The sequence below is a fragment of the Semicossyphus pulcher genome, unplaced genomic scaffold (assembly GCF_022749685.1).
Source record: "Semicossyphus pulcher isolate SPU_LCO1_2020_fin unplaced genomic scaffold, fSemPul1.0.p SCAF_21, whole genome shotgun sequence".
Taxonomy (NCBI): Eukaryota; Metazoa; Chordata; class Actinopteri; order Labriformes; family Labridae; genus Semicossyphus; species Semicossyphus pulcher.
In genome coordinates, this window is record NW_027211695.1 from 8,864,297 (window position 1) to 8,889,578 (window position 25,282).

Consider the following 25,282-nt stretch of genomic DNA (forward strand, 5'->3'; position numbering starts at 1 on the left):
CACAGAGCGAAACTGCATTTTTTTCCTACCATGATGATGTCATTAGCTCTACATAATAGCAGGATAGGACTGAGGTTGAAAATCGGTGAACTGGCCCTTTAATGTGAAGAACTTAATGGCGCCATTGATGTAAGATTTAGAGGCATGAGGTCACCAACAATATAATATAAAATTGCTTCAATGCTGGTTTTGTTTTGCAATAGGAGTTGCTTTTTAATAGGTTTAATGCAGGTTCTAATTTCCTTAAAGTGTCAGACAAAAATGGGCTGCACGGTGGTACAGTGTTAAGCACTGTCGTCTCACAGCTAGAAGGTTCCCGGTTCGAATCTCGGCACGAGGAAAGTGGACCTTTTGCATGTTCTCCCGGTGCATGCGTGGGTTCCTTCCGGGTACTCCATCTTCCTCCCACAGTTGGGTTCAATGGTAACTCTAAATGTAAGCGTGAAAGGTGGTCCGTCTCTATGTGTCAGCCCTGTGATTGACTGGCGATCAGTCCAATTACAATTTTATTTTAACAGTTCAATGGGCTTGTTAAATAAAGTTAAATAAACCACACCAAATTATTTGTCTCATAGTTCAAATAACATTAAAAATATTGCTCCACATTTGCCTGTAATTTCTCAACAAATGTCCACATAAAAGTCAGAACATGAAACATCAAATATTTGGCACAAATTAGAAGCTTTTCCATTGGACATAAATTAGTTTAGTCCAAACCATCGAGGCGTTTAAAACCAACCTAATCGTCTCTGTTAAGTTATAAAATAAAGCTATGGTGTCTTTTTAAAAACAGAAAAATATGATACTGGCTGTAACCTTTTGTTCTTAAAATAAATTGGGAGAAATGTGGGAGTAATGGTGAAAATAGAATCAAGTTGCTAAACCTCCAACACACTAAAATGTGCAGGTTTTTTTTCGGTGATACATACATAATGACATTGCCAATAAACAAGAAGATAAATAAAACACTCTCTATTCATTCAAGCAGTCTGTTCCAATACATCAATCCTCCCTCACCCTAACACCCGATGTAAGATCAGCCATCACTCCACGTTTGTAGTTCTGGCTTCATCGGGACATCTTCAGAAATCGGACACAAACAACAAGCCTCCCTTTGAAGTGGGTCCCCACTGTGGATTTAAACACTTACACCGTGTGGGTTTAATAAAAGACAAATGGTAAAGCGGAGGTTTACGATACAGTCAAGGAGAGCTGATTCTCAGAGCTGTCTCACGAGGCTCGTAACTTGAGATAATTGCTCTCCGACGCTGTCCTCCAGCTCCCACTAATTGGGTATCTCTCTGAAAGACTTCTTCACAGGTCTTATTGTGACTCTGCCTGCTGCATACAGTTCATGAAGCAACAAACAGGCTGAGGGAAAGACGGTCTGCGTCCTTTTCAAACTAGATTTCAATCTGTTCAATCTGTTGGCAATTACTTAATTAGGTGATTTCCCCGAGAATAGATGAAGCACTTTGACATCTGACTTGGATTGTATGCTAACGTCGCTGTCAGTGTGATATTGTTCAGATTTAGTACTCCTGATTGTTGTCTTTATGTGTTGGTTTATTTAAACTCTCAGGTGAATAATTGACTTTTTAAACCTTTGAACTGAAGGCTTTTTAGTCTGAGAAGCTTGTTATTGTTAATTTAAAAGCGTTGAACATACTGGAGGGTTTTTTTGTCTTTATTACTATAATCAGTACTACCAACCTCACATCCATTCAGCTTATTCCATCTTCTCTGCATGTCTTTGGATTCAAGCCAAGGGCTTTCCTGCTGTGAGAAAAACGCTGCTAACCACTGTAGCATTCTTCGCTTTTAATTCACAACATCCATCCATTATCTCTATACTGCTTATCCAGTTTAGGGCGTCAAAGGGCTGGAGCCAATCCCAGCTGTGACTGGGCGAGAGGCGGGGTGCAATCACAGGGCTGACACATAGAGACAAACGGTCACACTCACACCTTCAGGCAATTTAGAGACACTAATTTAATGCCAAAAACGAGCATGTCTTTGGACTGTGGGAAGAAGCTGGTGTACCCGGATGGCCCCTGACATCCGATCCGGGATTCAAGACCAGGAACCTTCTAGCTGTGAACAAAGAAACTGATTCATATATTATAAATGTATTACACGGTGAGACTGCTCATTGTGGTGTTGGTATGCAGGACGATAGGAAGCGCAATATGTGTAACATCAATGTGTTGGGGCGGGATTTCCAGTTTTCGAGCTTTAGATGGCGATATTTATTTTCTTTTGATGTATTTAATTTTTAGTTTTTTTAAAATGTATTTTTTATTTAATATAATTTCAAATACTTTATGTCCCATTATTATGTTTCCTCAAACATGCAATGGGAAACGATCGCAAAATGTATGATTTCTTCTTTTTGTGTCTCTGAAAAAAAACAATAAAACAAAAATTACAACTGGGGCAGGAAATTAAGTAGGAAGCCCCGCATCAAGAAAATGTAATTAAAACCATCATTAATAGCATTTCAACAGCAGTTACAACTAATCCAGGCTTATTCAGGCTCCTTAACGGTTTTTTAAGCATGTAAATTGGCCTGATAAAAAAAAGTGGAATAAAACAGCTGCGCGGCTGAAAATAAATAGATTTAAGTTTTCAGGCACGTTTGTAACACAGGCTGCATCATTTTTATAGTTGTTGTTTTTTTTACAAATGGGTTATGTGCGGGGAATTTCTCTTGGGATTTCTTAACAAAATCTGCTCCCATTTGCAGGAAAAAATGCCCGCATGAACCTGAGGGACTCATTCATAAAGGGTGCCAACTTAAACACTTGAAATTGAATCCCTCTCTGGATCAATTTGTCAAAGTGTTTTTCTAGTTATTCTAAGTTTAACAGGGAAATAGGCTACTTTAAAACCTTGTGTCGGACCTTATACTTGTTATAAATTGAAAATGAAAAAGATGAATTAGTTGTTTTTAAAATAACATGCTGTAAAAATCAGATATTGTTCATGCTGAGCCTTTCCAAAAGCTCTTTGTGGATCCACCAGTTGGGAACTTCAATGAGATTTATCAATAATAAATGACAGGTTCAGGTGTAACCAGCCCTTTGAACCAACCTTTAGAGGATCTACAAAATCAACCAAAGGCCTTTAAACCAGACGCCCCCCACATGTAACCTTTCAGCCAATGACGGCTGAGCAGCAAATCTCCTCTGACCTTTGCTCCTCTTGTCTCCCTGGAGAGCCATACAGTAAAGGGTCACATTGGGTGATGGGAAACCAATCCGTGTTGGCTGATTTGCGGTTCCTGATTTCTGATGGGAATGTGGTTTTGTGGTTTCGTCCCCTGATGCCGTTTAACAGCTGCCTGCTTTGCTGTTAGTATCTGCGCAGAATTGATATGACACTAGATTGAAACAAGTCAAGCGATATAGTGGATTTAACAGCGCTGACAGGACTGGGATTCCTGGGAATTCAAGTGGAGAAACAGACTGTCAGTGCTATTAGGATGAAGTGAACATGTTCGTAGCAATTATCTGTTGGTAATTGTGACGACGAGCCCGATTTGCATCACGGTTAACGGGGCATGATGAGAAACAGATACAACTGAGAGCCGTTTAGCGGTTTCAGCCAATGAACTTCTAGTGTATTTGGCAGCGAGAGGTGTGTTCAAATTAAGTCTTACTAGCCAGTTGAAACACCTCAAGGTTATAAAGAGGCTGAATGAGGATGTGGTGGGAAAGCAAGGCATGAAAATGCACACAGAAGCCAGAATTTGTGATTTCTTTCCATCTGTTTTAAAGAGAAAATTGTGTGCACTTACGAATTTACAGTTTGAAAGGTGTTATTACTCATGATGAATGCCATTGTGTTCCCATTCTCCCAGTTTAGGATACTACATATTTAACAGTCCTATATTAAAGGTTTATTGGGAAATAACCAGAGGTGTAAAGAGTGCTGAAATTGTACTCAAGTAGAAGAAAAAAGTAGCTCACTAAAAAAGTTACTTTCCCACCAAGATGATTCTTATAATAAACAAATTTTGCCATGGTTACCGTACACATGCGTCCTACACAAAGAAATAAAATGAAACTGTGTTATTTTCACACCTGGGCCTTTTGTTTACATGTTTTGCTGTCAAAATGACGAGAGATGGACCTTTTCTCAAAGAGTTTGTTTAACCAGAAACAGCAGTTGTACAACTCTCTTTAAAGCCACCAGACTCCATTAACAAAAACAATAATTATACCTCGCAGAACACGGGAGTTGCTGATGGTCTACCGCTGCCTCGATCGGTTAGTTTGTTTGTGTTATTGTGTGGTGTTTTAAAGGGTTAGTTTGTTTCAGAACTAACGTGTGTTATGATACGTAACAAGGCAGCGGTAGACCAGCAAGTCCCGTGTTCTGCGAGGTGAAATGACTGTTGAGTTGGTGGCTTTGAAGAGAGCGATCTAACAGCTGTTTCTGGTTCAACAAAAAACTTCAGCGCTGCATGACACTTTAACCTGATTGGCCTGTTTTTGATGCGATGCATCTGATAGGCGTCTGGTCCAAGTTAGTTTTTCTCCCAAGCTCGCATTATCTGAATATAAATATCTTATTCAGTAACGGATAGATGTACAAAAGTAGCGAATTACTTTACTTCACATAAAACATACTTAAGTAATCTTGATTTTCAGAATAAATGTGTGTTAAGTCACTATCTATCGCCAATTGAGGTAACACAATGGTGATTGAGCCTATGGCCCGCTGATATTTGCCTTTGTATTCGCAATATATAGTATTAAAATGGACTGGGTGTCTGTGGCGACATTTGTGGAAAAAAATCACAAGCAGCGCCCAGTTAGTGACACGTTTTCCATCAACTAGCAGTGGTTGGTCTGCCAGAGAGGGTAGGCGGAGCTAAGCGGCTGCTTTTCCGATCTCTGCAAGTGTTGCGAGTAAACAGTAATCTACTATGGCTGAACAAACAAAGAAAAGATCGATGGCGATGACAAAAAGGGAAGCGACAGTCAACGAGATACAACCGTAACAAAGGGAGCCAACCGTGGACGTCTGGTTATCTGGGACGTATGCGCCCGCTATTGCCTTTTATCGCCATAAGGTGCCGCCAAATAGAACGAATCTGAGAACTTCGAGATGATATCTTCAAGTAAAAGTAAAATTACGAACTTTGAAAAATACTACAAGTACACGAAAATGCTACTCAGTTACAGTAACGGGAGTACTTGTGATTCATTACTTCCACCTCTGGACGTAATACATCATCAGAGCTCTTCTTCACATCTGATGGAAAATATGGAAATAAGCAAACATCCTCTCCCAGTTTTCTAAAAGATTTTTTTCTAATGTTTCTCGGCTTTAAAAATAGCTGTTTTCCTGATGCATTTTTGATCTTCTTGCAGTGTGTGGAGACATCCATGGGCAGTTCTTTGACCTGATGAAGCTGTTTGAAGTCGGAGGATCACCAGCATCCACGCGCTACCTTTTCCTGGGGGACTACGTTGACAGAGGGTATTTCAGTATTGAAGTGAGTCCGTGTGTGTGTGTTTTTTTTTTTCTTGTCCTCACGAGGGCCTCATCAAGTGTGACACGCGCCATGTGCCAAACTGAAGCTGTGTTTATTAATAGCTTTCTTTGAGCGTAGATCAAATCAGGCTGCAGATATTGGAGCGGCAATAGGCTTTTGTAATAACTTCAAATGTAGCAAATGTCACGGCGAAGCTCAGGGTTATGTTGAGAGAGAATGTGAAGCTAAATACGTGTTTTAATCTGGGACGTTGGTTGGAATTTACTTAGATATATACTCGCTGCCATCTCATCGTCTGGAACATTATACTTGTATTAATAAAACATATTTTAATGGAGTGTGCCGTGCCTGTCTTGTGATGGCTCCTCTGAAGGTTTGTCATCTCTTCCAGCCCGAGCCTGAAATGTGCCACAAAATGCACTGCATAAATGTTTCATTAAAAGCAGAAGCGCTGTATTATTCCACTCTGTGAAATTGACAAAGTCTGCCTTGATGGTTTGTGTTGTCGAGTGTTATTTCAAGATGACACGCTAACCGTTCCCCACTGCTTCTTTTCTTCTTCTTTTGTTTCAGTGTGTGCTGTACTTGTGGGCCTTAAAGATCCTTTACCCCAAAACACTGTTTTTGCTGCGTGGGAATCATGAATGTAGACATTTAACAGAGTATTTCACATTTAAGCAGGAATGTAAGTAACGCTTTGGCACTTCATTTTCTTACCTTTGATCTCTGTTGAGTCTAAGCAGTCTGGTCTGTGAATTTCTGCACAGTGAGTTATTCTTTCTAAAAGCTGTTTATTATGCCACCAACCTCAAACGCTCACTTAAAAGCGCCCTCTGGCCTGGTACAGTCTGATTTTTTTCTACCCTTCTTGATATTTACACATGTCAGAACTATTTCTGTTGGACTCAGACAGAGCAGCGGAAAAAAACACTGTGAAATTGTGCTCTTTTTAAAATGTGTTTGGGAAGTTTTTTGGCCTCTTTTAGAGGCTTTTCCGTCCCAGTCTAGCACACTGCCCCAATGTATGAAAGCTGTGGTGTTTGACTTGGCGTGCTCTCCTTCTCCCTGCCCTGTTTCCCCCCATGACAGGTAGAATTAAGTATTCAGAGAGGGTGTATGACGCATGTATGGACGCCTTCGACTGCCTTCCCCTGGCTGCACTTATGAACCAGCAGTTCCTGTGTGTACACGGAGGACTGTCTCCAGAAATCACAAATCTTGACGACATCAGGAAAGTATGTGTCTGATTCGAGACCGTTTTCTCTATGCAGCTACAGCTTGTGTGTGTGTGTGTGTTTATGTAACAGCAGGTGCCCAATGATGGCTGTTAAAATACAGAGCATTTGCTGAAAATTGGAGCTTCCTGTCTGCTTCATGTACTTTCTGCATTCATTCAAAGTTAATGGGGAAAAGACTGCGTTCGTTTTAGCGTGATGTGCTGTGAAAATAACAACCGTAGTTGCGAATGCATGAAGCAGCTCGCCCAAGTCTGTCACAAAATACAGCTCAGGACTTGGACCAGAGGGATTGGAAGCACCGGGGTCTGGTCCTCGCTCTGATTAAAAAAAATGTTGAAGAGTCGGATCCTGCTTTCAAACTAATTCAATAATTCCAAATGGATTTTGTGGCTGCAATCAGAGGGCATGCATAATAGAATTTGCTCCATTGAAGTGTCCATCATGCAACCCGTGCAGTAATCCACAAGCTTTTGTTGGAGAAGGAGCTATACTTATGACTTTATGTTCATCGCAAGATTTTTCATGAAAAAAAGCCTAAAAGATGTGCGCTTTCTTTTTCCGCATCATCCACACCATTCAGCCTCGAATAGCACTAAAAACCCCTTCAGTGTAAATGTAAGTCTGTAACGATTTAATCACGGCAGCAGCGGCTCTCTGCCGCGGCTCTCACGGAAGAACACTTTCTCTGCAATCGCATGCAAACTCTTGGTGCTTTTTTTTCACCCCCCCCACTCAAACAGGCTGACAAGAGTCCTACTTTCCCCTTCCACAGCTAGACAGATTCAAAGAGCCTCCAGCGTACGGACCAATGTGCGATCTGCTCTGGTCCGACCCCCTGGAGGACTTTGGGAACGAGAAGAGCCAAGAGCATTTCACACACAACACAGTGCGAGGCTGTTCCTACTTCTACAGGTGAGACATTTTTTTTTAAACTACATGCATTAAAGATCCCAGGTAACAGCTTTTATTAGCTACTAGCATCACATCCTGCTGCAAAGGACCCTTTTTTACATTAGACTTTGGAATTAAACATGATTTGAGCTTTATTTCAAAAAGGTTTTATTTTGATTTGACAAATTTTCGTGGAAAGAACATCCTGATTAGTTTTGGCTGCACTATTTGTAAAAAGATATGCAAGCTGGTAGAAGTCTTATAATCATTAACAAATGTTTCAAAGGAATAACGGAACAAAATGACCACCATCTTGATAAATCAAACTTCTGCTGCCAAATTTCCACGTCTTTATTTCCTCAGCCCTGCGTTTCCTCAGCTGTGAGCAGCAGATCAAGACTTGTAAGAACATAGCGTGCATTAAAGTAGTCCAAAAGTCTCCTCCTTAGCCCGCTGCCAGTATTTATGTAACCCACATTGCCTTTCGATTTGAGCTGAGTAACTGAACAAACGGAGGAAGTGCTCGGAGCGGGCAGCTCGCACTGTCACAAAATGTAATGAAGTGGCACATTACCGCCAGGCACAGTCCTGTCTCTGAGAGCGTTCGGCGCTCCCTCCGCTCATTACGGCCTAAGCGATGCTTGCTTGGCCCCGGCGTGCCCGGGGCGAGGCAGCAGAAGCAGTCAGAAATGTCCTCCTGATGTGCATTTTCTTTCTTTAATAACAGGTGTTTCATAACTACTGACTTAATAGTGTTTTAATGGCCGTGCTTAGGAATGAACTCCCAGCACTGCTGTTGTTTTGAGAGCATCGTCTTTACGTGTTTTGTTAATGTATGTGAGCCATCAACAATTTGCTCTGCATTAAAAGAATGTTAGCTATCATTATAGCTACAGAAATGTTGCCTCATTATTACCTAAAATGACTAATTTGCACCAGCATCCTGCTTAACCTTCTGTCATTCGGTCCAAATTCCTCCAGAGTCTTGTTTTCATCAGTGTCCTCCACTTCGTCTGCCCAGGGGATGGTCGCTAATTGGCATCACACTGGCACTCAGGATTTATGAGACAGTTTAAGCCAGACTGAGTGCGAGCCGTTCCTTAACACCCCTCCCAAAAAAAAAACCATCAGCGTCTTTGTTGCTTCTGTCTTGCAGCAACCAATAATTTCCCCCAGCGCCATGGGCACGCTCGTAACACTTTTACAAACACAAGTCAGGCATGAAATTGCACATGTTTTGAATATAGTTGCTTTCATTTCCCCTCTCACTCGGCAGCGTGGATGAATCCGCCTAGAGTGTTTTTTACACCTTTTCTCATCTGTGTTATTCCAAGCTATTGATACTAAACCAACTTAATTTTTCACACGCAAAGTTTCACTTGATGAAGTCATTTCTCGCACACGTTTGTCCGAGGAGCTCATTAACATCTCTGCCCTCTGGTCGCACAGATGGGGGAGACGCTCTAAATGCAAAATTGCCCCCCAAAAAAACAAGCCAAAATATATCTCCGGCTCCATATGGCATGTGTCTGCATCTGCTGCAGGAAATCAAGTGAGAAATAAAACATCTCTTCCTCATTTCTACCCTCCTATAAAGACAGAAAACATTGCATTTCTAATTCCCTCTCGGCAACTGCTCCCTCCGTTTCACATCCCTCCCAGCAGATGTTTGTTGTGACTGTCAGGCATGCATGTGTTCTCCTGTCTACACCAACCATGATTGTTAATGAACCTCATGCAGATTCTTCAATTTCACTCTCCCATGATGGCTTTTCACACGACTTGGATTTAAGATAATATACCTCTGCGCCAACCATGGTCTTTGGTATGCCTGCATACAAACACAAGCCAAGTTAATTTGCTGATATAACACTTTATTACCGGCCTGCCCCGAAGCGCTGTACATTTAGAGAGGCAATAAAGCTGTCATAAGAGTTTTCTCTATATCAATCTTGACCTAAACTCCACACCAGCACAGCACAGTCATCCTGAAACTGAGACTGAAGCAGCTGGTTTTGCTGCATTAACAAGATCAAAAATATCTGGATACTTTTACTTAAAGGGCCAGTTCGCCGATTTCCATGCTATTATGGGCAGCTAATGCCATTATGGTGTAAAAAAGGCTATTTGGCTCTGTGCCTTTAGAAGACACTATCCGCTTCTCCAATGGGCCCTGGAAAACCTCCACCAGACTACGTAAAACGCGTCATCTGGCGGAGGCCAGGGAGCTTGCTAAACTACACTTCCTCAATCCAGGACGCCCGCCTCCGATGTCATGTCTTGCTTAGGATAGTCAGGTTTGAAATGTAGACTGCAGACCTGAAGATTTTTTAGACGATCCACCGACATATTCTCATCGCATTTCGGATTCTGTGATTTCTGTGAGTCGTTGCCTGCAGCGAAACGGTAGTATTTCACTCCAGCGTCTCTCGCTGGGCCACTCCTTTCAGAGGGAGGGGTGCAATGCACGCTGGGTGTTGTAGGAATGTACAACTGGCAAAACCACAAGCTGTTTGAACAACTTTCTCCACAGCTATGGCGCCGAATTTCAAATATTATTGCTTCCATTGATTACAGAGAACACCAGCTAAGTGTTTCAAGCCAATATGGAAGTTTAGTTTTGATTGCTGCATGTGCGTGTTGTTTTATTGTTGTGCTCGGATTTCTGCAGGGGCGCTGAGCTAGCATTACACAACTTAATACCATAACATTAACCTCTATTTTATGTAGAATCTCTATTTACAGGTTCTCCGTAGAATTAGTAGTAGTCTGAGCAATATTAACAAATCACGTATCGCAAGCTGCGGCGTATGCAGGAAAAACTGTCCGTGTAGAGGGTAAAAGCAGGCGGGACGTAATATGCTGTAATGACATCTTGGCTCCCATCCATATTGTTCTCTATAAACAGACATCTGCATGCTAACAGATAACAATCCGTTTCAGATCAAAAGTTCAACCTGAGATAAATTCTTGACGCTTTGTAACGAAAGCCGCTCAGCGTTTAGATTTCCCTATTTCCTCGAATGCATCATAATTATCGACCCGACCTCTGTTCAACCAACGAGCATTTTAAAAGTAGTTTTCTTCTCCTCTTGAGGACAGACCTGACAAAGCTACATTTTTACATTTTGCAAATCTGCATCATGATGTTGTAATTTCGGCAGATTTAATGCCTGTTAATTGCAAGGAAGTCACAATAATCTGTTGCTTTTTTGGGTTCATACTGCTGAAATATTCAGAGTGAAGCCTCTGTGTAACTTACTATTTACCGTGAAACTGTGGCTGGAAGTCTTTCATCGCTAACCAGGACACCACCGCCAACATGTTCACCGTTGTCCCCAGAGGCTATATCGTCGTCACACTATAGCTGATGGCTTCCGAAGTTGCCATAACATAAGCTGTTTTTTACACAAGTACACAGTACGCTTCACTGAACCACAACCGTTTTGGTCTTTCTTTTGTTTGTTGTTGGGTAAAATAACAAAGGATATTACCACTGATTGAACTAATCACGGAGATGCCCTCGTGATTTATCTAACCGCTTATCTAACCGCTTCACTCCAGGCTCTAAGACACCCTAGAATATCATTCTTTCATGCTGGAGTTTCATGTTAATCAGCCAAAAATTCTAGACATGAAACTGCGAAAATCAACTTCAATTCAGCCCCTATTAGTGTGGGAAAATCCTCCCACATCCGCTTAGTGTTTCAGACGTAATGCAAAGGTGTCACTCATTTATATTGTGCTGCCACTCAGTTTGTTCATTACACAGCATCCCACGATTCACAAATCCTGACATCCATCGGGGTTTAAATCCTGTTTGTTGGAGGCAGCGCTCAAATAAATTGTTCCGTTTAATCGCGACGTGTTCAAAGATCAAAACCTTTTATTCGAGAAATGCTGTTTGCCTGTGGCTTTTTCTTCTCTCGTTCTCATTGTGAGGCGAAGGAAACTTCCAGTAAAAGCCGGTGCTGAGGAATGAAAGGTGGAGCGTGGAAAAAAAAACTCTACTGTAGTTTGATCGTTGGCAGCGAGGTTTTGCAGACTGAATAGATCAGCATGAGCATAAAACCCACTTGAACACTCCCCAGTGATCGGCTTTTTTTCTTGAAGAAACAGTCTGCTGTGAATCATGTGTCATACTTGACATTTTTTTGAGTTTCATTCTAAAATAAAAAGCGCCGTTTGAGCGGGATCACACCTCCTCCTCTTTAAGTATGAAGGCTCGTTTAAAAGCTGAGCATATGATGGGTTATTATTTTGAGCATGAGTCACCATACCTTTGCAAAAACGGCTTCTTAGGCAATAAAGTGCCTGTTTTACATCTTAAACCTGATATGAAATCCTCCCTTATGAAGCACTGTTTGTTTTAGGACAAATTCAGCTTGTTGTAGATCCTCAGTTTCTCTGTGCACAATCAATAATCGCCATGACTTATTTAGTTATTTCTATTGATCCTTCTTCTTGATTTTACTGTGGTTTTTCTCAACGTCTGACTAAACCGAATGTTTGTCTCTTTCATTCAACAGCTACCCTGCAGTCTGTGACTTTCTACAACACAATAACTTATTATCTATCATCCGGGCCCATGAAGCGCAGGATGCTGGGTGAGTGTTGTGGCATTTCGTCTTCTCCCATCACACTGTCGCACGGCGGAGTGATTCACACCGCGGGTATTAAATGAAAAGCCCTGCCCCCTCCCTCCCTCCTCCCGGTGGCCCCTGGGCTGCGCTCGAGCCTGTCTGGAGAGCAGGTTCGGTGCGGTCTGAACTTTGAGAGAAGTCGGGGTTAATCCTAGAAATGAAAATGAATCCATTTGGGGAGTTAGTCGGCCAGATGTGATGTGACAAGTTTGATTTGTGCGGATCTTTTCAAGAACTGTTGTTAAAAGTTATTCGAGTGCTTTAAGACTTCCTAACTCGTCTGTTATTCATCAGGAACGAAATGTGTGTCTGAATTTCTAACAAAAGCGCAGAAAAGCTTCTTCAAAACGGGCAGGTGGGTGGAATTGCCAAGCCGATCTCCCTCTGAGGGAGGTTAAGACGGTGGGATGCACAGCGCACAGTTGTTTACCACTACTCTCCCACGGCGCGGCCACACGGGACGCCTCGCCACGTCTCAGATGAGGTGGCTTGCCCCTTACGTCACACATGTAATCATGTCACTGAGTTTCATCTCTGTTTCCTTTCCCTTACTTCTAATCTCTGCAAATAGTTGCTGCAAGGTGTGGTGCAGCGGATAAATCATCTGAGTCAGAGCTGTTTACCGAAAGCTCCGTTTCATTCCGAGTCTCCAAAACCACCAAACACAGCGCAGCCGCTCGCGGTCGGATCACAGTAGTTTAATTCAGATGCTGAGTTGATTCAGTGAGAGGACTCTTAAGGGCATGTTCCACCTGTAACACGGGGATTTACTCTCCTGAGGCTACGCCGGCTTGCCCCCCTTGCTGATGAATCACAAACACACAGCCATAGTGAAAACAAGAGGCCATAAAAACTGTCACAGCTAATCATATCCCGAGGGCCAGAAGGCTGCGATTAATGTGTGAATGACATGTTCTAATGTTTACTAATGCTTACGTCTCCTTTGGATATTCACCAGATATCGCATGTACAGAAAGAGTCAGACCACTGGCTTCCCATCTCTTATCACCATCTTCTCAGCACCCAACTACCTAGATGTCTACAACAACAAAGGTAAGCAAAACTCATTTTTAAGCTCAATTGTCATTAAAAAACCTTTATTGGCTTTGTCACATTGAAGCCCCCCATCCTCTTCATCTCACGTAGTTTACTGGGAAGTGTAAATATGTCCCCCCAAAAAAAGCCCATGGAGTTCTCCTCCTCTTTTAGCTCCTGGTTTGTTAACTTCTATCCATCCATCCATTATCTATATCCCGTTATCTTGTTCGGGGTCACGAGGGCTGTCATTGGGCGAGACACGAGGTACATCCTGGACAGGTCACCCGTCAATCACAGGGCTGACACATAAAGACAGACAACCTTTCACACTCACATTCACAATTTTAGAGTCACCAATGAGCTTTACAGGCGGCTGTGGCTCAGTGGTGAAGTCGGTCCTCCTTTTATCGGAAGGTTGGTGGTTCGATCCCCAGCTCTCTCAGTCTACGTGTCAGGCAAGACACTGAACCCCAAATTGCTCCCAGTGGCATAGCCATCGGTGTGTGAATGTGAAGACTGACTGACAGTTGGGCACGTCACGTAGCAGCCTCATCAGTGTGTGAATGGTTGAATGTGACATGTAGAGTGATCTCAAGACTACTTAACAAGCATGTCTTTGGACTGTGGGAGGAAGCCGGAGTACCCGGAGGGAACCCATGCATGCATGGGGAGAACATGCAACCTCCACACATCAAGAACCACTTTGTCCCCGAACGGGATTCAAACTTGGTACCTTCTTGCTGTAAGGGGACAGGGCTAACCACTGCACCATCATGCAGCAGTTTCTTGAACTTACTTTTTTTTGTTATTTGTTCACCATGACTTTATATTTTGTTTTAGGTTTTGGGAATTAACCAGAAAAGCTCAAAAAGAATGAGCTGACTGAAACCTACGCAGCGCTGCAAAGTGTTGTTCTCAGTGGGTTTGGTGGTATATCTTTTACTGACAACATTTTACCTTTTGGACAACCTTTGCTTTTGAGTTAATATCAAATATATTGCATAATGGTGATTTAAAATGCCCTTTAAATCTTGTCTTGTACTTTGTTAAAAACAATACGCGGCAAACATAAGATGACATGGGGACATTTACTCGTTGCAGCAGCTCACAAAACAGGCAAAATAAATAAAGTACTCAAGTAATAAAAATAGGCAAAAAGTACAGGTGGCAATAAAAAGATTAAATATAAAATATTTCAACTATTCACACTATGTACACATTTTTCCTTGTCAAAAGATATGCGGGGGTTCTTTTTCTGCACAGTCATTTCTTTTGAAATCAAAACACACATTGTGTGTAGTATTATGATTTAGACCAGAATGAGAGAAATAGAAATATTGCAGAGTGTAGCAGAACAGAATTTGAAACATGCGGCTTATTTAACAGCATGCTGTGGGACAACAGTTGAAAATTAGCCTCACAGTTAACACTGGCACATTTACTGTGCTGCTGATACATTTTAATGCCCAATATAAAATTATAAATAAATACACTCTTTAATTTCTATCTTGTTAGAACATAAAAAAAATAATGCTTTCCACTGAATTTATTTCATTTTTTAAATTAAATTATTAAATTATTACTTTTTTTATTACATTTATGAAATTAAAAATGTATTTTTAATTTTAAAAAAATCCCCGGTTACAGTGTACAAATGTTGGAGAACCCCTCTGCCTCATATCAACAGTACACAATATTTTGGTTATAGATTTGTACTTGTTTTGTGACAGAAATCTCTGTGACACTGGTTTTGGTCACGGGATGTAGCCGGTGTGATATGAAATGGCCTGGTGCCGCCTCACTTGGCACCTGGTGGCGCCCTATGCGGCGCTTCGATGCCCACGCAGCAAGATAGGCTTGCCTTTGTGCTGTGAGTCAGCACTTTTTCCCCGGAGAACAGACAGTATCTGACTTGGCTGTGGGGGCATGTTTTTGATGGGGGCGGCGGTGGGCAAACCACAGGAAATGGAAATGGGAAGGAAAAGAGCGATGGTGCTGGTACACGCTGTTTTGTAATTCCTCTCGTGATGAAATGCCATAACAGAGCTTTGTGCTGCAGAGCTGCTGGTGTGAGCGTGTTACACGAGGGAGCTATGGCTGTTTTCTTGTTTTCAGGTGTGTTTCTCTGATCGGAGATATTAGGTTGCTTGTGTTTACTCTTTTCCCCATGAGCTCCCTCCATGCCTCCCCTTCCTGCACAATAAGCATGGTTAAGAAACAGCATGGCAGTTTGCATGTCTGCTGTGTTGTTTATTATTAGGACCCTATTTGTTCCATGCCAACTAATCTTCCCAGGGCTCGCAGTCAACACAACACATTACAAACAAACAAAGTGATATCAAGCGCATGTTGTTTTTAGTTTTGGCAACCGATTGCCTGGCAAATCATTTGCACCTCTTGAGCTCAATATGGAGCAGTCAAAGTATCTAAACTGATCCAGTCTGGTCTTAGCTGCAACTGGCCGACCTTCTGTTGGTAAAAAGCCTCCGAGAGCAGGAGCGGTTATCAGGAAGAAAAAGATTACTCTGTTTGTTTTAGACTTCATTTAGACGCAGATGTATCTCACCTGGCAGGGCTGCGTTCTTTTGCTCCCATCATTCACTGTCTGCTTGAAAATGAGACGCACTTTTCTCTTCGGCTAAATCCATCTCGAGACAGATCCTTGGCTTAGAATGCAGACATAATTGCAGAGAAAGGAGCAAATCAAACATCCCTGGAGCGAAAGGTCTTTCCTGAGATTTTATGTTAAAGCTTTAAAAACTTCACAACTTGTGGTTATGTAATTACCCGCTTCCCAATTCACTTTATCAATCGTTTACTTGACTCGGCTTGATGTATTTTCCCCCCACAGCTACACAATTCCACGGAGCAGGCACAGCTAAGCAATACAGCCCTATCAGTCCTGTTGATGCTCTTCTAATCAGTCATGTGGGTGGGGTTCACTGGGAGAACCAAAGCCTCTGTAATGAATTGGTCTGCTCTTTGCTTCTTGCCGGAGCTCCGAGCCCACTGAGCATGTTCTGTGATTGATGGCCAATCGAGCGGGGACATAAATCTTACAAGAGGGGGGAGGGAGGCGGCATCAGCAGGTCCCATCAATACAGTGCTGGGAGTCGGCCAGATTAACCAATGAGACCTCTCCACGTGGGGGGAAAGAAGTCAAGAGAAGCGCACTTCCCGTCAGAAGAGGAGGAGGCGGAGGATATCTATGAGGTACCAGAGACGGGTGAGGAAAAACTCCTCCGCCAGAGGTAAATTGGACTCGTAGCTGAGTCAGGACAATCAACAAGAATGATGCTCAAGATTCCAAAAAGATAAAAATCCAGCCTTAAGATGCCATCCATCACTCCTTTTTCTTCCAAGTCAAACTGTTGGCTTTGCAATAAGTGTCAGAGCGCTGACCGGCTGTCCGTCAGCGCTCTGACCCCTGCACCCTGCACCCCCCTGAGCTGACAGTGGAGCGGCGGTAAATGAAAACACAGCAGCAGTGATGTAGCAGTTTTCACAGTTTGAGACTGCAGCAGGGAGATGGAGATGGAGATGAAGAGGAGGGGCGGGGGGTGTAGCTGGCAGTCGTACACTTTGGAGATTGCGGTTTTGTATTAATGGAATGTTTTCTGCTGCATCATTATTGAATGGTCTCGAAAGCCAACAACTGAATCCTAATGGCTGCGGTGCTTGGAGGGAATGAAAGCTAAGTGACAGTTAGCTGCCAATCTTTTATTACACCCCAGAGACAGTGGTGTGGTTAGATCCATGTCTCACCTGTTAAGCCTTATATAACCATATTAATGTCTCTTTCTCCCGTCTTGTGTTTGTGTTTGATGACGGCGTGGAAACAGGAATGGACTGACGTAGTGGAAACTTGAATTAATCTTTAAAAAAGGGTTCTGGTTCACTTTCAGGTCAAAATGGACGTGGTTGTGTTTTTTTTACGCCGTTTCCTGCCTGTGGTCATGTGCTGATTGGTGGGTACTAGCAGAGATGGGTGATTTAAAGAGGAGGGAAATGTAATGGTATGATTGGCTCCTGGCCCTGCCACTGGAATAAATAGCAGGATGGAAGCCGGGGCAGCGATGACGCCAGCGCAGCAGGGAATTCATTTTTCCCCCCTCGTCACGAGTGCCAGCGAGGAGCGTTCTCCCGGCTGCAGATGCCCACCCATCTGTTATCACTCCGGTCATTACTGGGCTTCCCTTCACTTTTCTGTAAACATGATTCGGTTACAAAACTTTTCAGGCTGCATCAAAGCAAGAAAAATGAATGGGGTAATGTGCTGGAGAGGCTCGTCTTGTTCCATAACAACAGGGATCTAAATGTTACAGAATATAATGTGCAAAGTTTTGGATCACTGAGGAGAGGGCTGGTTATTGTTTTAGATTTTATTTAATCATGGTTACGTTTTCCATCATGTCTATGATTCAGAAAACTTTACAAAAGATTAGATGTGGTTGTAGTAAGTAAAAAAAAATCTAACAGTATTATTGTGAAGTAAAAAACTACATTTTAATTTTGAAATCTTTTTTTTTTTCAAGTGTTTTTTTTATTATTTTGTACCTTGTACCAATGTTTTTTTTTTAAATTTCTCCTTCTTTCTTTTTTTTTTAAAGATTTAAAGAGATGGGGAGTCTGTACACGGGGCACCTGCTCTACCAGCTGAGCCAAACCAGCAGCCACTTTCAAACAATATTTATTAAAAAATGAAAACAACCTTTAAAATATTTTTTTCAGGGCACCAGTTTAGCTCAGCGGTTAAATCGCGCGCCCCATATACATCTATATATGTGGATGCCCTGGGTTCAACTCACACCCTCGGCCCCTTTCTGCATGTCATCCCCCATTCTCTCCTCCCCTGTTTTCAACACTATCCACTGTCCTCTCTCTCTCTCAAGTAAGGCATAAAAGGCAAACAAGAAAACACATATTTTATTGTCAAATCAAATTATTTTAAAGAGACCTCCTTTTTCACAGTAGTTGTGGTTCTTTTTGAGTTAGAATTGTGTTTTCAAGCAATAAAACTACCTGTTGTCAATATAAGGGTGCCCTGAATGGTCATTTGTCATACGTGAAAAGGTATTCTGTCCTAACCCTATCCTTGAGCGCTCATGGTCGACATTAATGATCGTCCCCTGCTTCTGCAAACGGCCTCATTAATTTCTTAACTGACAATGAATGAGAAACAATTCATACCTACTATCCCCACGTCTGACATCTAATGGAAGTTGAGGGCTGAATGTAATGGACCAAGGCGGGCTAAACGGTTGAAATGGCATACTAACCTAGGGGAACTTGATACAAGACGCCTGAGAGACAGACATGCAGGCAGCGTTAAGCAACAGGGCCGGACAGTGGGAATCTCCCCCCTGATCTCAGAGCAGATTTAACAACCCTCGTTACTGGGGAAACCGGCTCAAGGCACTCCCTTATGAATAATGAATGAGCGGGCGTCGCCTCACAATATGTGTGTTACCGTGGCAGCAGGCTTGGCCTCAGCTACCCTGTTCAGCAGCACCAGAGCTGCAGAGACATCTAGTGGCTGTCACGCAGTGTTAGAACTAACAGTGGAGTTAAACACAGATCTCACAGCTGGTCACCACAAGAGCTGGGCCCTCCTGCTGTATGAGGAATAACTTTGCATGTAATTGTGCATTTATACAGTAGTGATGTGTGTTCTCTTATTAGGGAAGCAAAGTGCTGCTCCTGTAACCTTTATCAGCGCGTTAAACGCAATATCCAAAAAGTGGGCCGTGACCTGCGCGTCCCCCGAGCACGACAGTCGTGTTTTGTTTTGTTTTGCACGGGGGGAGGTTGTCGGGCGTCTCTGTTCCTTTAAAGGGAATCCGATTTGAAGGAGCGACGGCAGGGGAGCTGACCTTCTCCCCCGCTCTGCCTTTTTTCCCTCCGGGCTTCTATGGCTGCATTCAATCAAGTGCCTGGACCATGTTTATGCAGTATGTGATGTTTATGCAAAGCCTGCCCACGCGTGCGACTGCTTTCATGCACGCCCACACACACGCATAAACACCCACAGCCCTGTCTGAGCGGAGTGTGTCAGAGCAATGCAGTGCTTTTCTTATTGGCCTGGGTAGCAGTGTTTTGCTGATAGAGATAATAAAGCCACAATAATTATACCGTAAAGGGATGCTCCTCTGTTAGTGCGCAGGATGTGTGTGTGTGCTTGTGCAGCCTAAAGAGGCGATGCCAGTGGAATGTAATGCTTTGCAATACTTAAGGGACCACTTTGATTGCACAGTTACTGCACTATATGCATTACCATGCCTCATTGATTCCATACACACACACACACGCACACTGAGGCAAACCCCAGCCTAGCAGGATGTTTCTGACCCCATTTGTGTTGCGACCGAGGTTAGAGCTGCCTGGGATGCCAGGTTTGATGACTTGCTATTCCCGACTCAGAGAGAGGCCGAGGCAGGAAAGTCCCCCCATGATGACCCAGCCCAGGTGTCCAATTTCCCCAGATCTGGGCCACCAGACAGGCCTGAGAGGCTGGAGGGGTCTATATACAGCAGAGATATATTTAAGTTTGGCAGCTCTCATGTTTTCCTCAGCACCCACATTCACACTGTCCCTTAATCATGGGAGAGGTCACATGGTGCATGCTGTGGTCAGTGTTTGGGAGCTGGTTTCTATGTCAGTGGTACACAGAGACATTTTCTAAAATATATACTGTCTATGCATCCTGAGAGTCGAAACTGCTGCTTTCTTAACATGACAGTCGGGATTGAATTTATCAAACCACATACAGCTAATTCTGTTTCTTCTGCATCCTCTACTACGAAGACCACCCTTACAACACCCATTGCGCTATCCTATGTAACATGATTAATATAACTGCTTCTACAGTGGGTGGGATATGTTAGGAAGCAAATCAACATTTTGTCCTTGATGTTGCTGTTTTGGAAGAAGGAAAAATGGGCAAGCATAAGGATGTGAGCGACTTTGACAAGGGCCAAATTGTGACGACTGGATCAGAGCATCTTCAGAACTGCAGCTCTTGTGGGGTGTTCCCGGTCTGCAGGGGTCAGGACCAACCAAATGTGGTCCAAGGAAGGAAAACTGATGAACTGGTGAAAGGTTCATGGGCGGCCAAGGCTCATGGATGCGCGTGGGGAGCGAAGGCTGGCCTGTGTGCTCCGATCCAACAGAAGAGCTACTGTAGATCAAATTGCTGATAAAGTTGATGCTGGCTCAGAACCGGTCAGAGGGCCCATGCCGACCCCTGTCCACCACCAAGACCACCTACAATGGACCGTGAGCATCAGAACTGCACCACAGCGCAATGGCAGAAGGGGGCCTGGTCTGATGAATCACGTTTTCTTTTACATCATGTGGATGGCCGGATGCGTTTGCATTGCTTACCTGGAGAAGACATTGGGAGCGGCTGTGGCTTAGTGGTAGAGTCGGTTGTCCTTTAATCAGGAAGGTCGGAGGTTCTATCCCCAGCTCCTTCAGGCTACATGTGTCCTTGTGCAAGACACTAAACCCCAAATGGCTCCCATTGGCATAGCCAACTATGGGAAGAAGGCTTTTGGCAACGTTCTGCTGGGAAACCATTCCTGTGGACTTTGACTTGTACCACCTCCCGAAACATTGTTGCAGACCAAGTACACCCCTTCATGGAGACAGTACTCCCTAATGGCAGTGGCCTCTTTCAGCAGGATAATGCGTCCTGCCACACTGCAGAAATGGTTCAGGAATGGTTTGAGGAACACGAAAACGAGTTCAAGGTGGTGACTTGGCCTCCAAATTCCCCAGATCTCAATCCAGTCGAGCATCTGTGGGATGTGCTGGACAAACAAGTCCGATCCATGGAGGCCCCACCTCGCAAGTTACAGGACTTAAAGGATCTGCTGCTAACGTCTTGGTGCCAGATACCTCAGCACACCCTCAGAGGTCTAGTGGAGTTCTTGCCTCAATGGGTCAGGGCTGTATTGGCGGCGAAAGGGGGACCTACACAAAATTAGACAGGTGGTCATAATGTTATGGCTGATCGGTGTATATGGATTTTCACTGCCCGCTTGCTGTTTGCTGCTGCTTTCCGTATGCTAAGCTAACGGCTTCATATTCATTGTATAGTCATGAGAGTTATAGCTCGTTTACTCGAAGCAAGATAGGACATAAGCACATTTCTGTCAAACGATTTCCTTTAGTAAACTACATAAACTCTTTTGACGATGCAGGACTCAGGTTTGATTTATTTTAGCGTTTGAATTACCAAAAGAAGGAACACTTTAATGATGGAAAAAGCTGGTTATAGAAATTGTTAGCTGTTGTATATCATGGTTCCATGTCCGAAAACCACAAAATGATCATCATCCAGTCTTCATTACCTTCTCTTCCTGTCTCTGGCTCCTCTCTCCACCAGAAATTGATGGTTTTCTGTTAACTAATGAAAATTGCCCAGCCGCATTCAGCCCAAATGCTGAGCCATGTGTTTCTGTGATGACGGACATGTTTCACCCACTGGGGGTGGTAATCAATACGCAGAGGAAATGTTCCAAAGAGGGGGGAAAAGGAGATTGATTTTTTTTTCCTCCCCCCCACACAATTCTGGCTACCGTCATATTGATGCTTGTGCAGTTTGTAAATCCGCGTATTTATTAGCCGTTCTGTCAGAGCGAGAGATTGACAGATTTTGATTTTAATACATCACCTCGAAATGTCTTTGTGTGGGAAGTTTTTTACACCGGATTCTTCTTTTAATGTTGTCCAGAGGTTGACTGACAGCTTCTGACAAAATCTTGAGCTACGTCCAGGCTACAGTTCAGGCTTGGTGTTGCGTTTTGGCCACTTTTCTTTTCTCGATTGTTTCGCAGCCAATTGGAAATCTGTAGCGATTTTAGTTGAGTCACACGTACAGCACATTACCTGCAGCTAATAAATCTTTAACCAGGAGAGGTAAACAACAATGACAACTTGGGACTTTGCACATTAAAACTTTAAGTGTTTTAAATATCGCAGTGTACTGTTGAATACTTACAGACTATTATAAAACAAGTGTTTATGTAAGAGTAAAGAATATCTTACATCATCAGCTCTTCTAACCTTTCCTTTATTATTCTACTTTAATGATTCCTGTTTGCTCTTATGTGAAATTGTCCATCACTCTTCCATGTTTCTTGGTACTTTGCGGGTAACTTTCCTGATATTATGTAGGACCGCTGGTGCCGGCTGCTGAAGCCACACACTCTTTCTAAGTGGTGGTTTGGAACAGGATGGAGGCCGGTAATGGACCCGGATTTTAATCAGATCTGATGCTTGGTCTGTTAAAGTGTTGGCTGATTGCCTGATTTGCGATCGCTGTGTGTCAGAAGAAAATAGAGATGTCAAGATTTTCAGAATCTATTCTTATGTATACTTTAACAATAAGAAGAATCACTGAATTATATTCAAGAGATATTTTGTATTTTATTTTGAAATCAGGTCATACCTTAATGCCAAGAAAAAAAGATTTGTGGCAGAAATTCTTTCTCAGTGTAACGACCATGGGACATGGATGTTGACAGATGAAGAAGCTAGATTTTTTTAAAGGGGGGGTGTTATGCTGTTTCACATTTTAAGACATATATATAATGTTACAATGTTGGATGTCTAAACTAAACGTGGGTGACGTTTCAGATCTGTAAGTAAAAGTATGTTGGAGTAATCCCCAGGCTTCTCAGCTCAGTCTGCAGGCTGCTGTGAACGCCAGGTTTCACACAGTTTTTTCTACACGCTGCACTTTGTGACGTCATAAAGGCTTCGTGAGCTGGGCAATCAGAGGAAAGCTGGCTTGTAGGGGCGAGGTTTCTTAAAGGGACAGAGCTGACTGAGTTTTTTTAACTGTAACTTATGCTAAGCTACGCTACAGGTATCGCAGAGTGAAATATGAAGCTTGAAAATAGCACAATACCCCCCCTTTAAAAGATTATTCATTGTGTGTGTCCAAGGACCTGAGAAACCTCACACACATTCAGACATATTTTAACAACCACCTTCCTCTGTGTCGTTTCTCTCCCTCCCCAGCGGCCGTGCTGAAGTACGAGAACAACGTGATGAACATCCGACAGTTCAACTGCTCACCCCATCCTTACTGGCTGCCCAACTTCATGGACGTTTTTACCTGGTCTCTGCCCTTTGTCGGGGAGAAGGGTGAGCTCGCCTGCACATGTACACTCACAGTAATAAGGACAAAATGAGAACATCTTGTACAAGATGTTTAAACAAATATTGACTTGAGACTTGCAGTATGGTCATAGTCCATATATATAATACTTGCTACACATGATCTAGGAGCTAGGAAGCTAGGGATGCAAAGTTATTAAATTAGTTTGACATGCTTGTTAAATTTGTACAGTGTAAATCAGTTGTACAAGTCAGTGACAGTTAAGCATTCTTAGCATTTAGCATTCTTTTACTGCCCTCCTGTTATATCTGTGACACATCTGTGTCAGTTAATCACACACAACTATGACTGACGCACTCAGTCCGGGAAGCTCTTTTCTGGGTATGACCCTTCCTCACAAGGCCATTCCTCACAATGTTGCAAGGTCACTGATGGACACAGCTCACTGGGTGTGTGCAGGGTGCATTTTTGTCTGTAAACACAACATGACAGGACACATGTACCAGGTTGAGTACCTGCAAAGATATGACCCACAAAGTAGCCCTGTTTTATAACTTTGTATATTGTCTCTACAGTGACTGAGATGCTTGTGAACGTGTTGAGCATCTGCTCCAACGATGAGCTAACGACTGACGAGGAGCTGGACGGTAAGCAAAGCAGCCACAGCAGGTCTCACTACAGTTTGCCTTGGCTCCACTAGAGGGAGGCCTCTGGTAATGGGAGTACCAGACACACACTCATGCCAAATCTCATACGCACACACACACACACACACACACGCACACACATTCTTTGTAGTTTTTCACAATAACATTGCTGCTCTGCCCTGTTTTCAGGACACTCAGTTTGAATATATTAACAGTTTTAAAACTATCTTCCACCTACTCATCGAGAGAAAATACAGAGACTGTTTACACTTGACGAAGTCTAATCAATAGCTGATTGAAAATACTTCCCTTAGATTCCAAAGGTTTCAGTGAATCCCAAGAATAAAATCTAAACACATGCCTCTCGGAGGCCTTGAGAGTTTAAATGACGTCAACACAATTGTTGGAGATGTTTTGTTGTACTAGACGGCTCTATCGTGCACATTCCCTTTGTTTCAAACAGCAGTTAGTCACACAGTCTTCATGCTTTTTATCACATAATAGTAACAAGTTCAAGTCATCTGCTTGATCCCGGGTCGCAGCTTATCTACAATGAGATGTTTCCCCTCCGCCTGCCCCACCCCTTACTGCCAAACAGGAAATGATCTCACCAGCCCACCTCCTGCTTCTCTCTCTTTGTGTTTACTGACGCACACAGTTTTGACTGTGTAAACCTCACCCAGGGGTGGAGTGTCAGGATGTTGCCAGATTCCAACCATATCTGAACTTTTTAAAACATTTTAATGGGACTGAGATTAAGCTCAGATGATTAGCTGATGAATCATCAGAGAATTTAACTGGTTTTATAAATAAAAAAACAGAAATACGGTAAATCAGGCACTAGATAGAGGCTATACTGTGTTAGTTGCACCACTGGCAAATTGTTACAAATACCTAATTGTGGCCTAAAATACATTTTTAGTTTTCTACAAAAAACAATAACATAAATGGTTAAAAAGTTGTAGTTAAACTCCACAAACAAGCCATCCTTTTGCATTAATGAAGCAATATCACACTCGAGGGAGTGATTCAGCCGTATGCCTGGGCGGAGTGCCGCAGATAATCACAGCCGTGCTGATATTTAGAACAACATCACTCCCTCAGGTGTGATATTGCTTTTATACAACAGTTACACAAGTGGCAAATAGTAGTAAACAATTTTTTGCTCCACCAACTCAACTAGTTCCACA

At 42.9% G+C, this 25,282-nt stretch overlaps 1 protein-coding gene across 2 annotated transcripts in view; it reads left to right on the plus strand.

Moving 5' to 3' along the window:
• Positions 1-25,282, plus strand: part of LOC138601225 (protein phosphatase 3 catalytic subunit alpha) — a 77,925-nt gene that overhangs the window by 37,753 nt on the left and 14,890 nt on the right. For both annotated transcript variants that reach the window (XM_069672804.1, XM_069672806.1), the window contains exons 3-10: positions 5,382-5,506; positions 6,080-6,191; positions 6,596-6,741; positions 7,517-7,656; positions 12,165-12,242; positions 13,237-13,331; positions 23,346-23,471; positions 24,021-24,092. In XM_069672804.1, the coding sequence (XP_069528905.1) occupies positions 5,382-5,506; positions 6,080-6,191; positions 6,596-6,741; positions 7,517-7,656; positions 12,165-12,242; positions 13,237-13,331; positions 23,346-23,471; positions 24,021-24,092 (894 nt within the window). The remainder of the gene's footprint in view (positions 1-5,381; positions 5,507-6,079; positions 6,192-6,595; positions 6,742-7,516; positions 7,657-12,164; positions 12,243-13,236; positions 13,332-23,345; positions 23,472-24,020; positions 24,093-25,282) is intronic.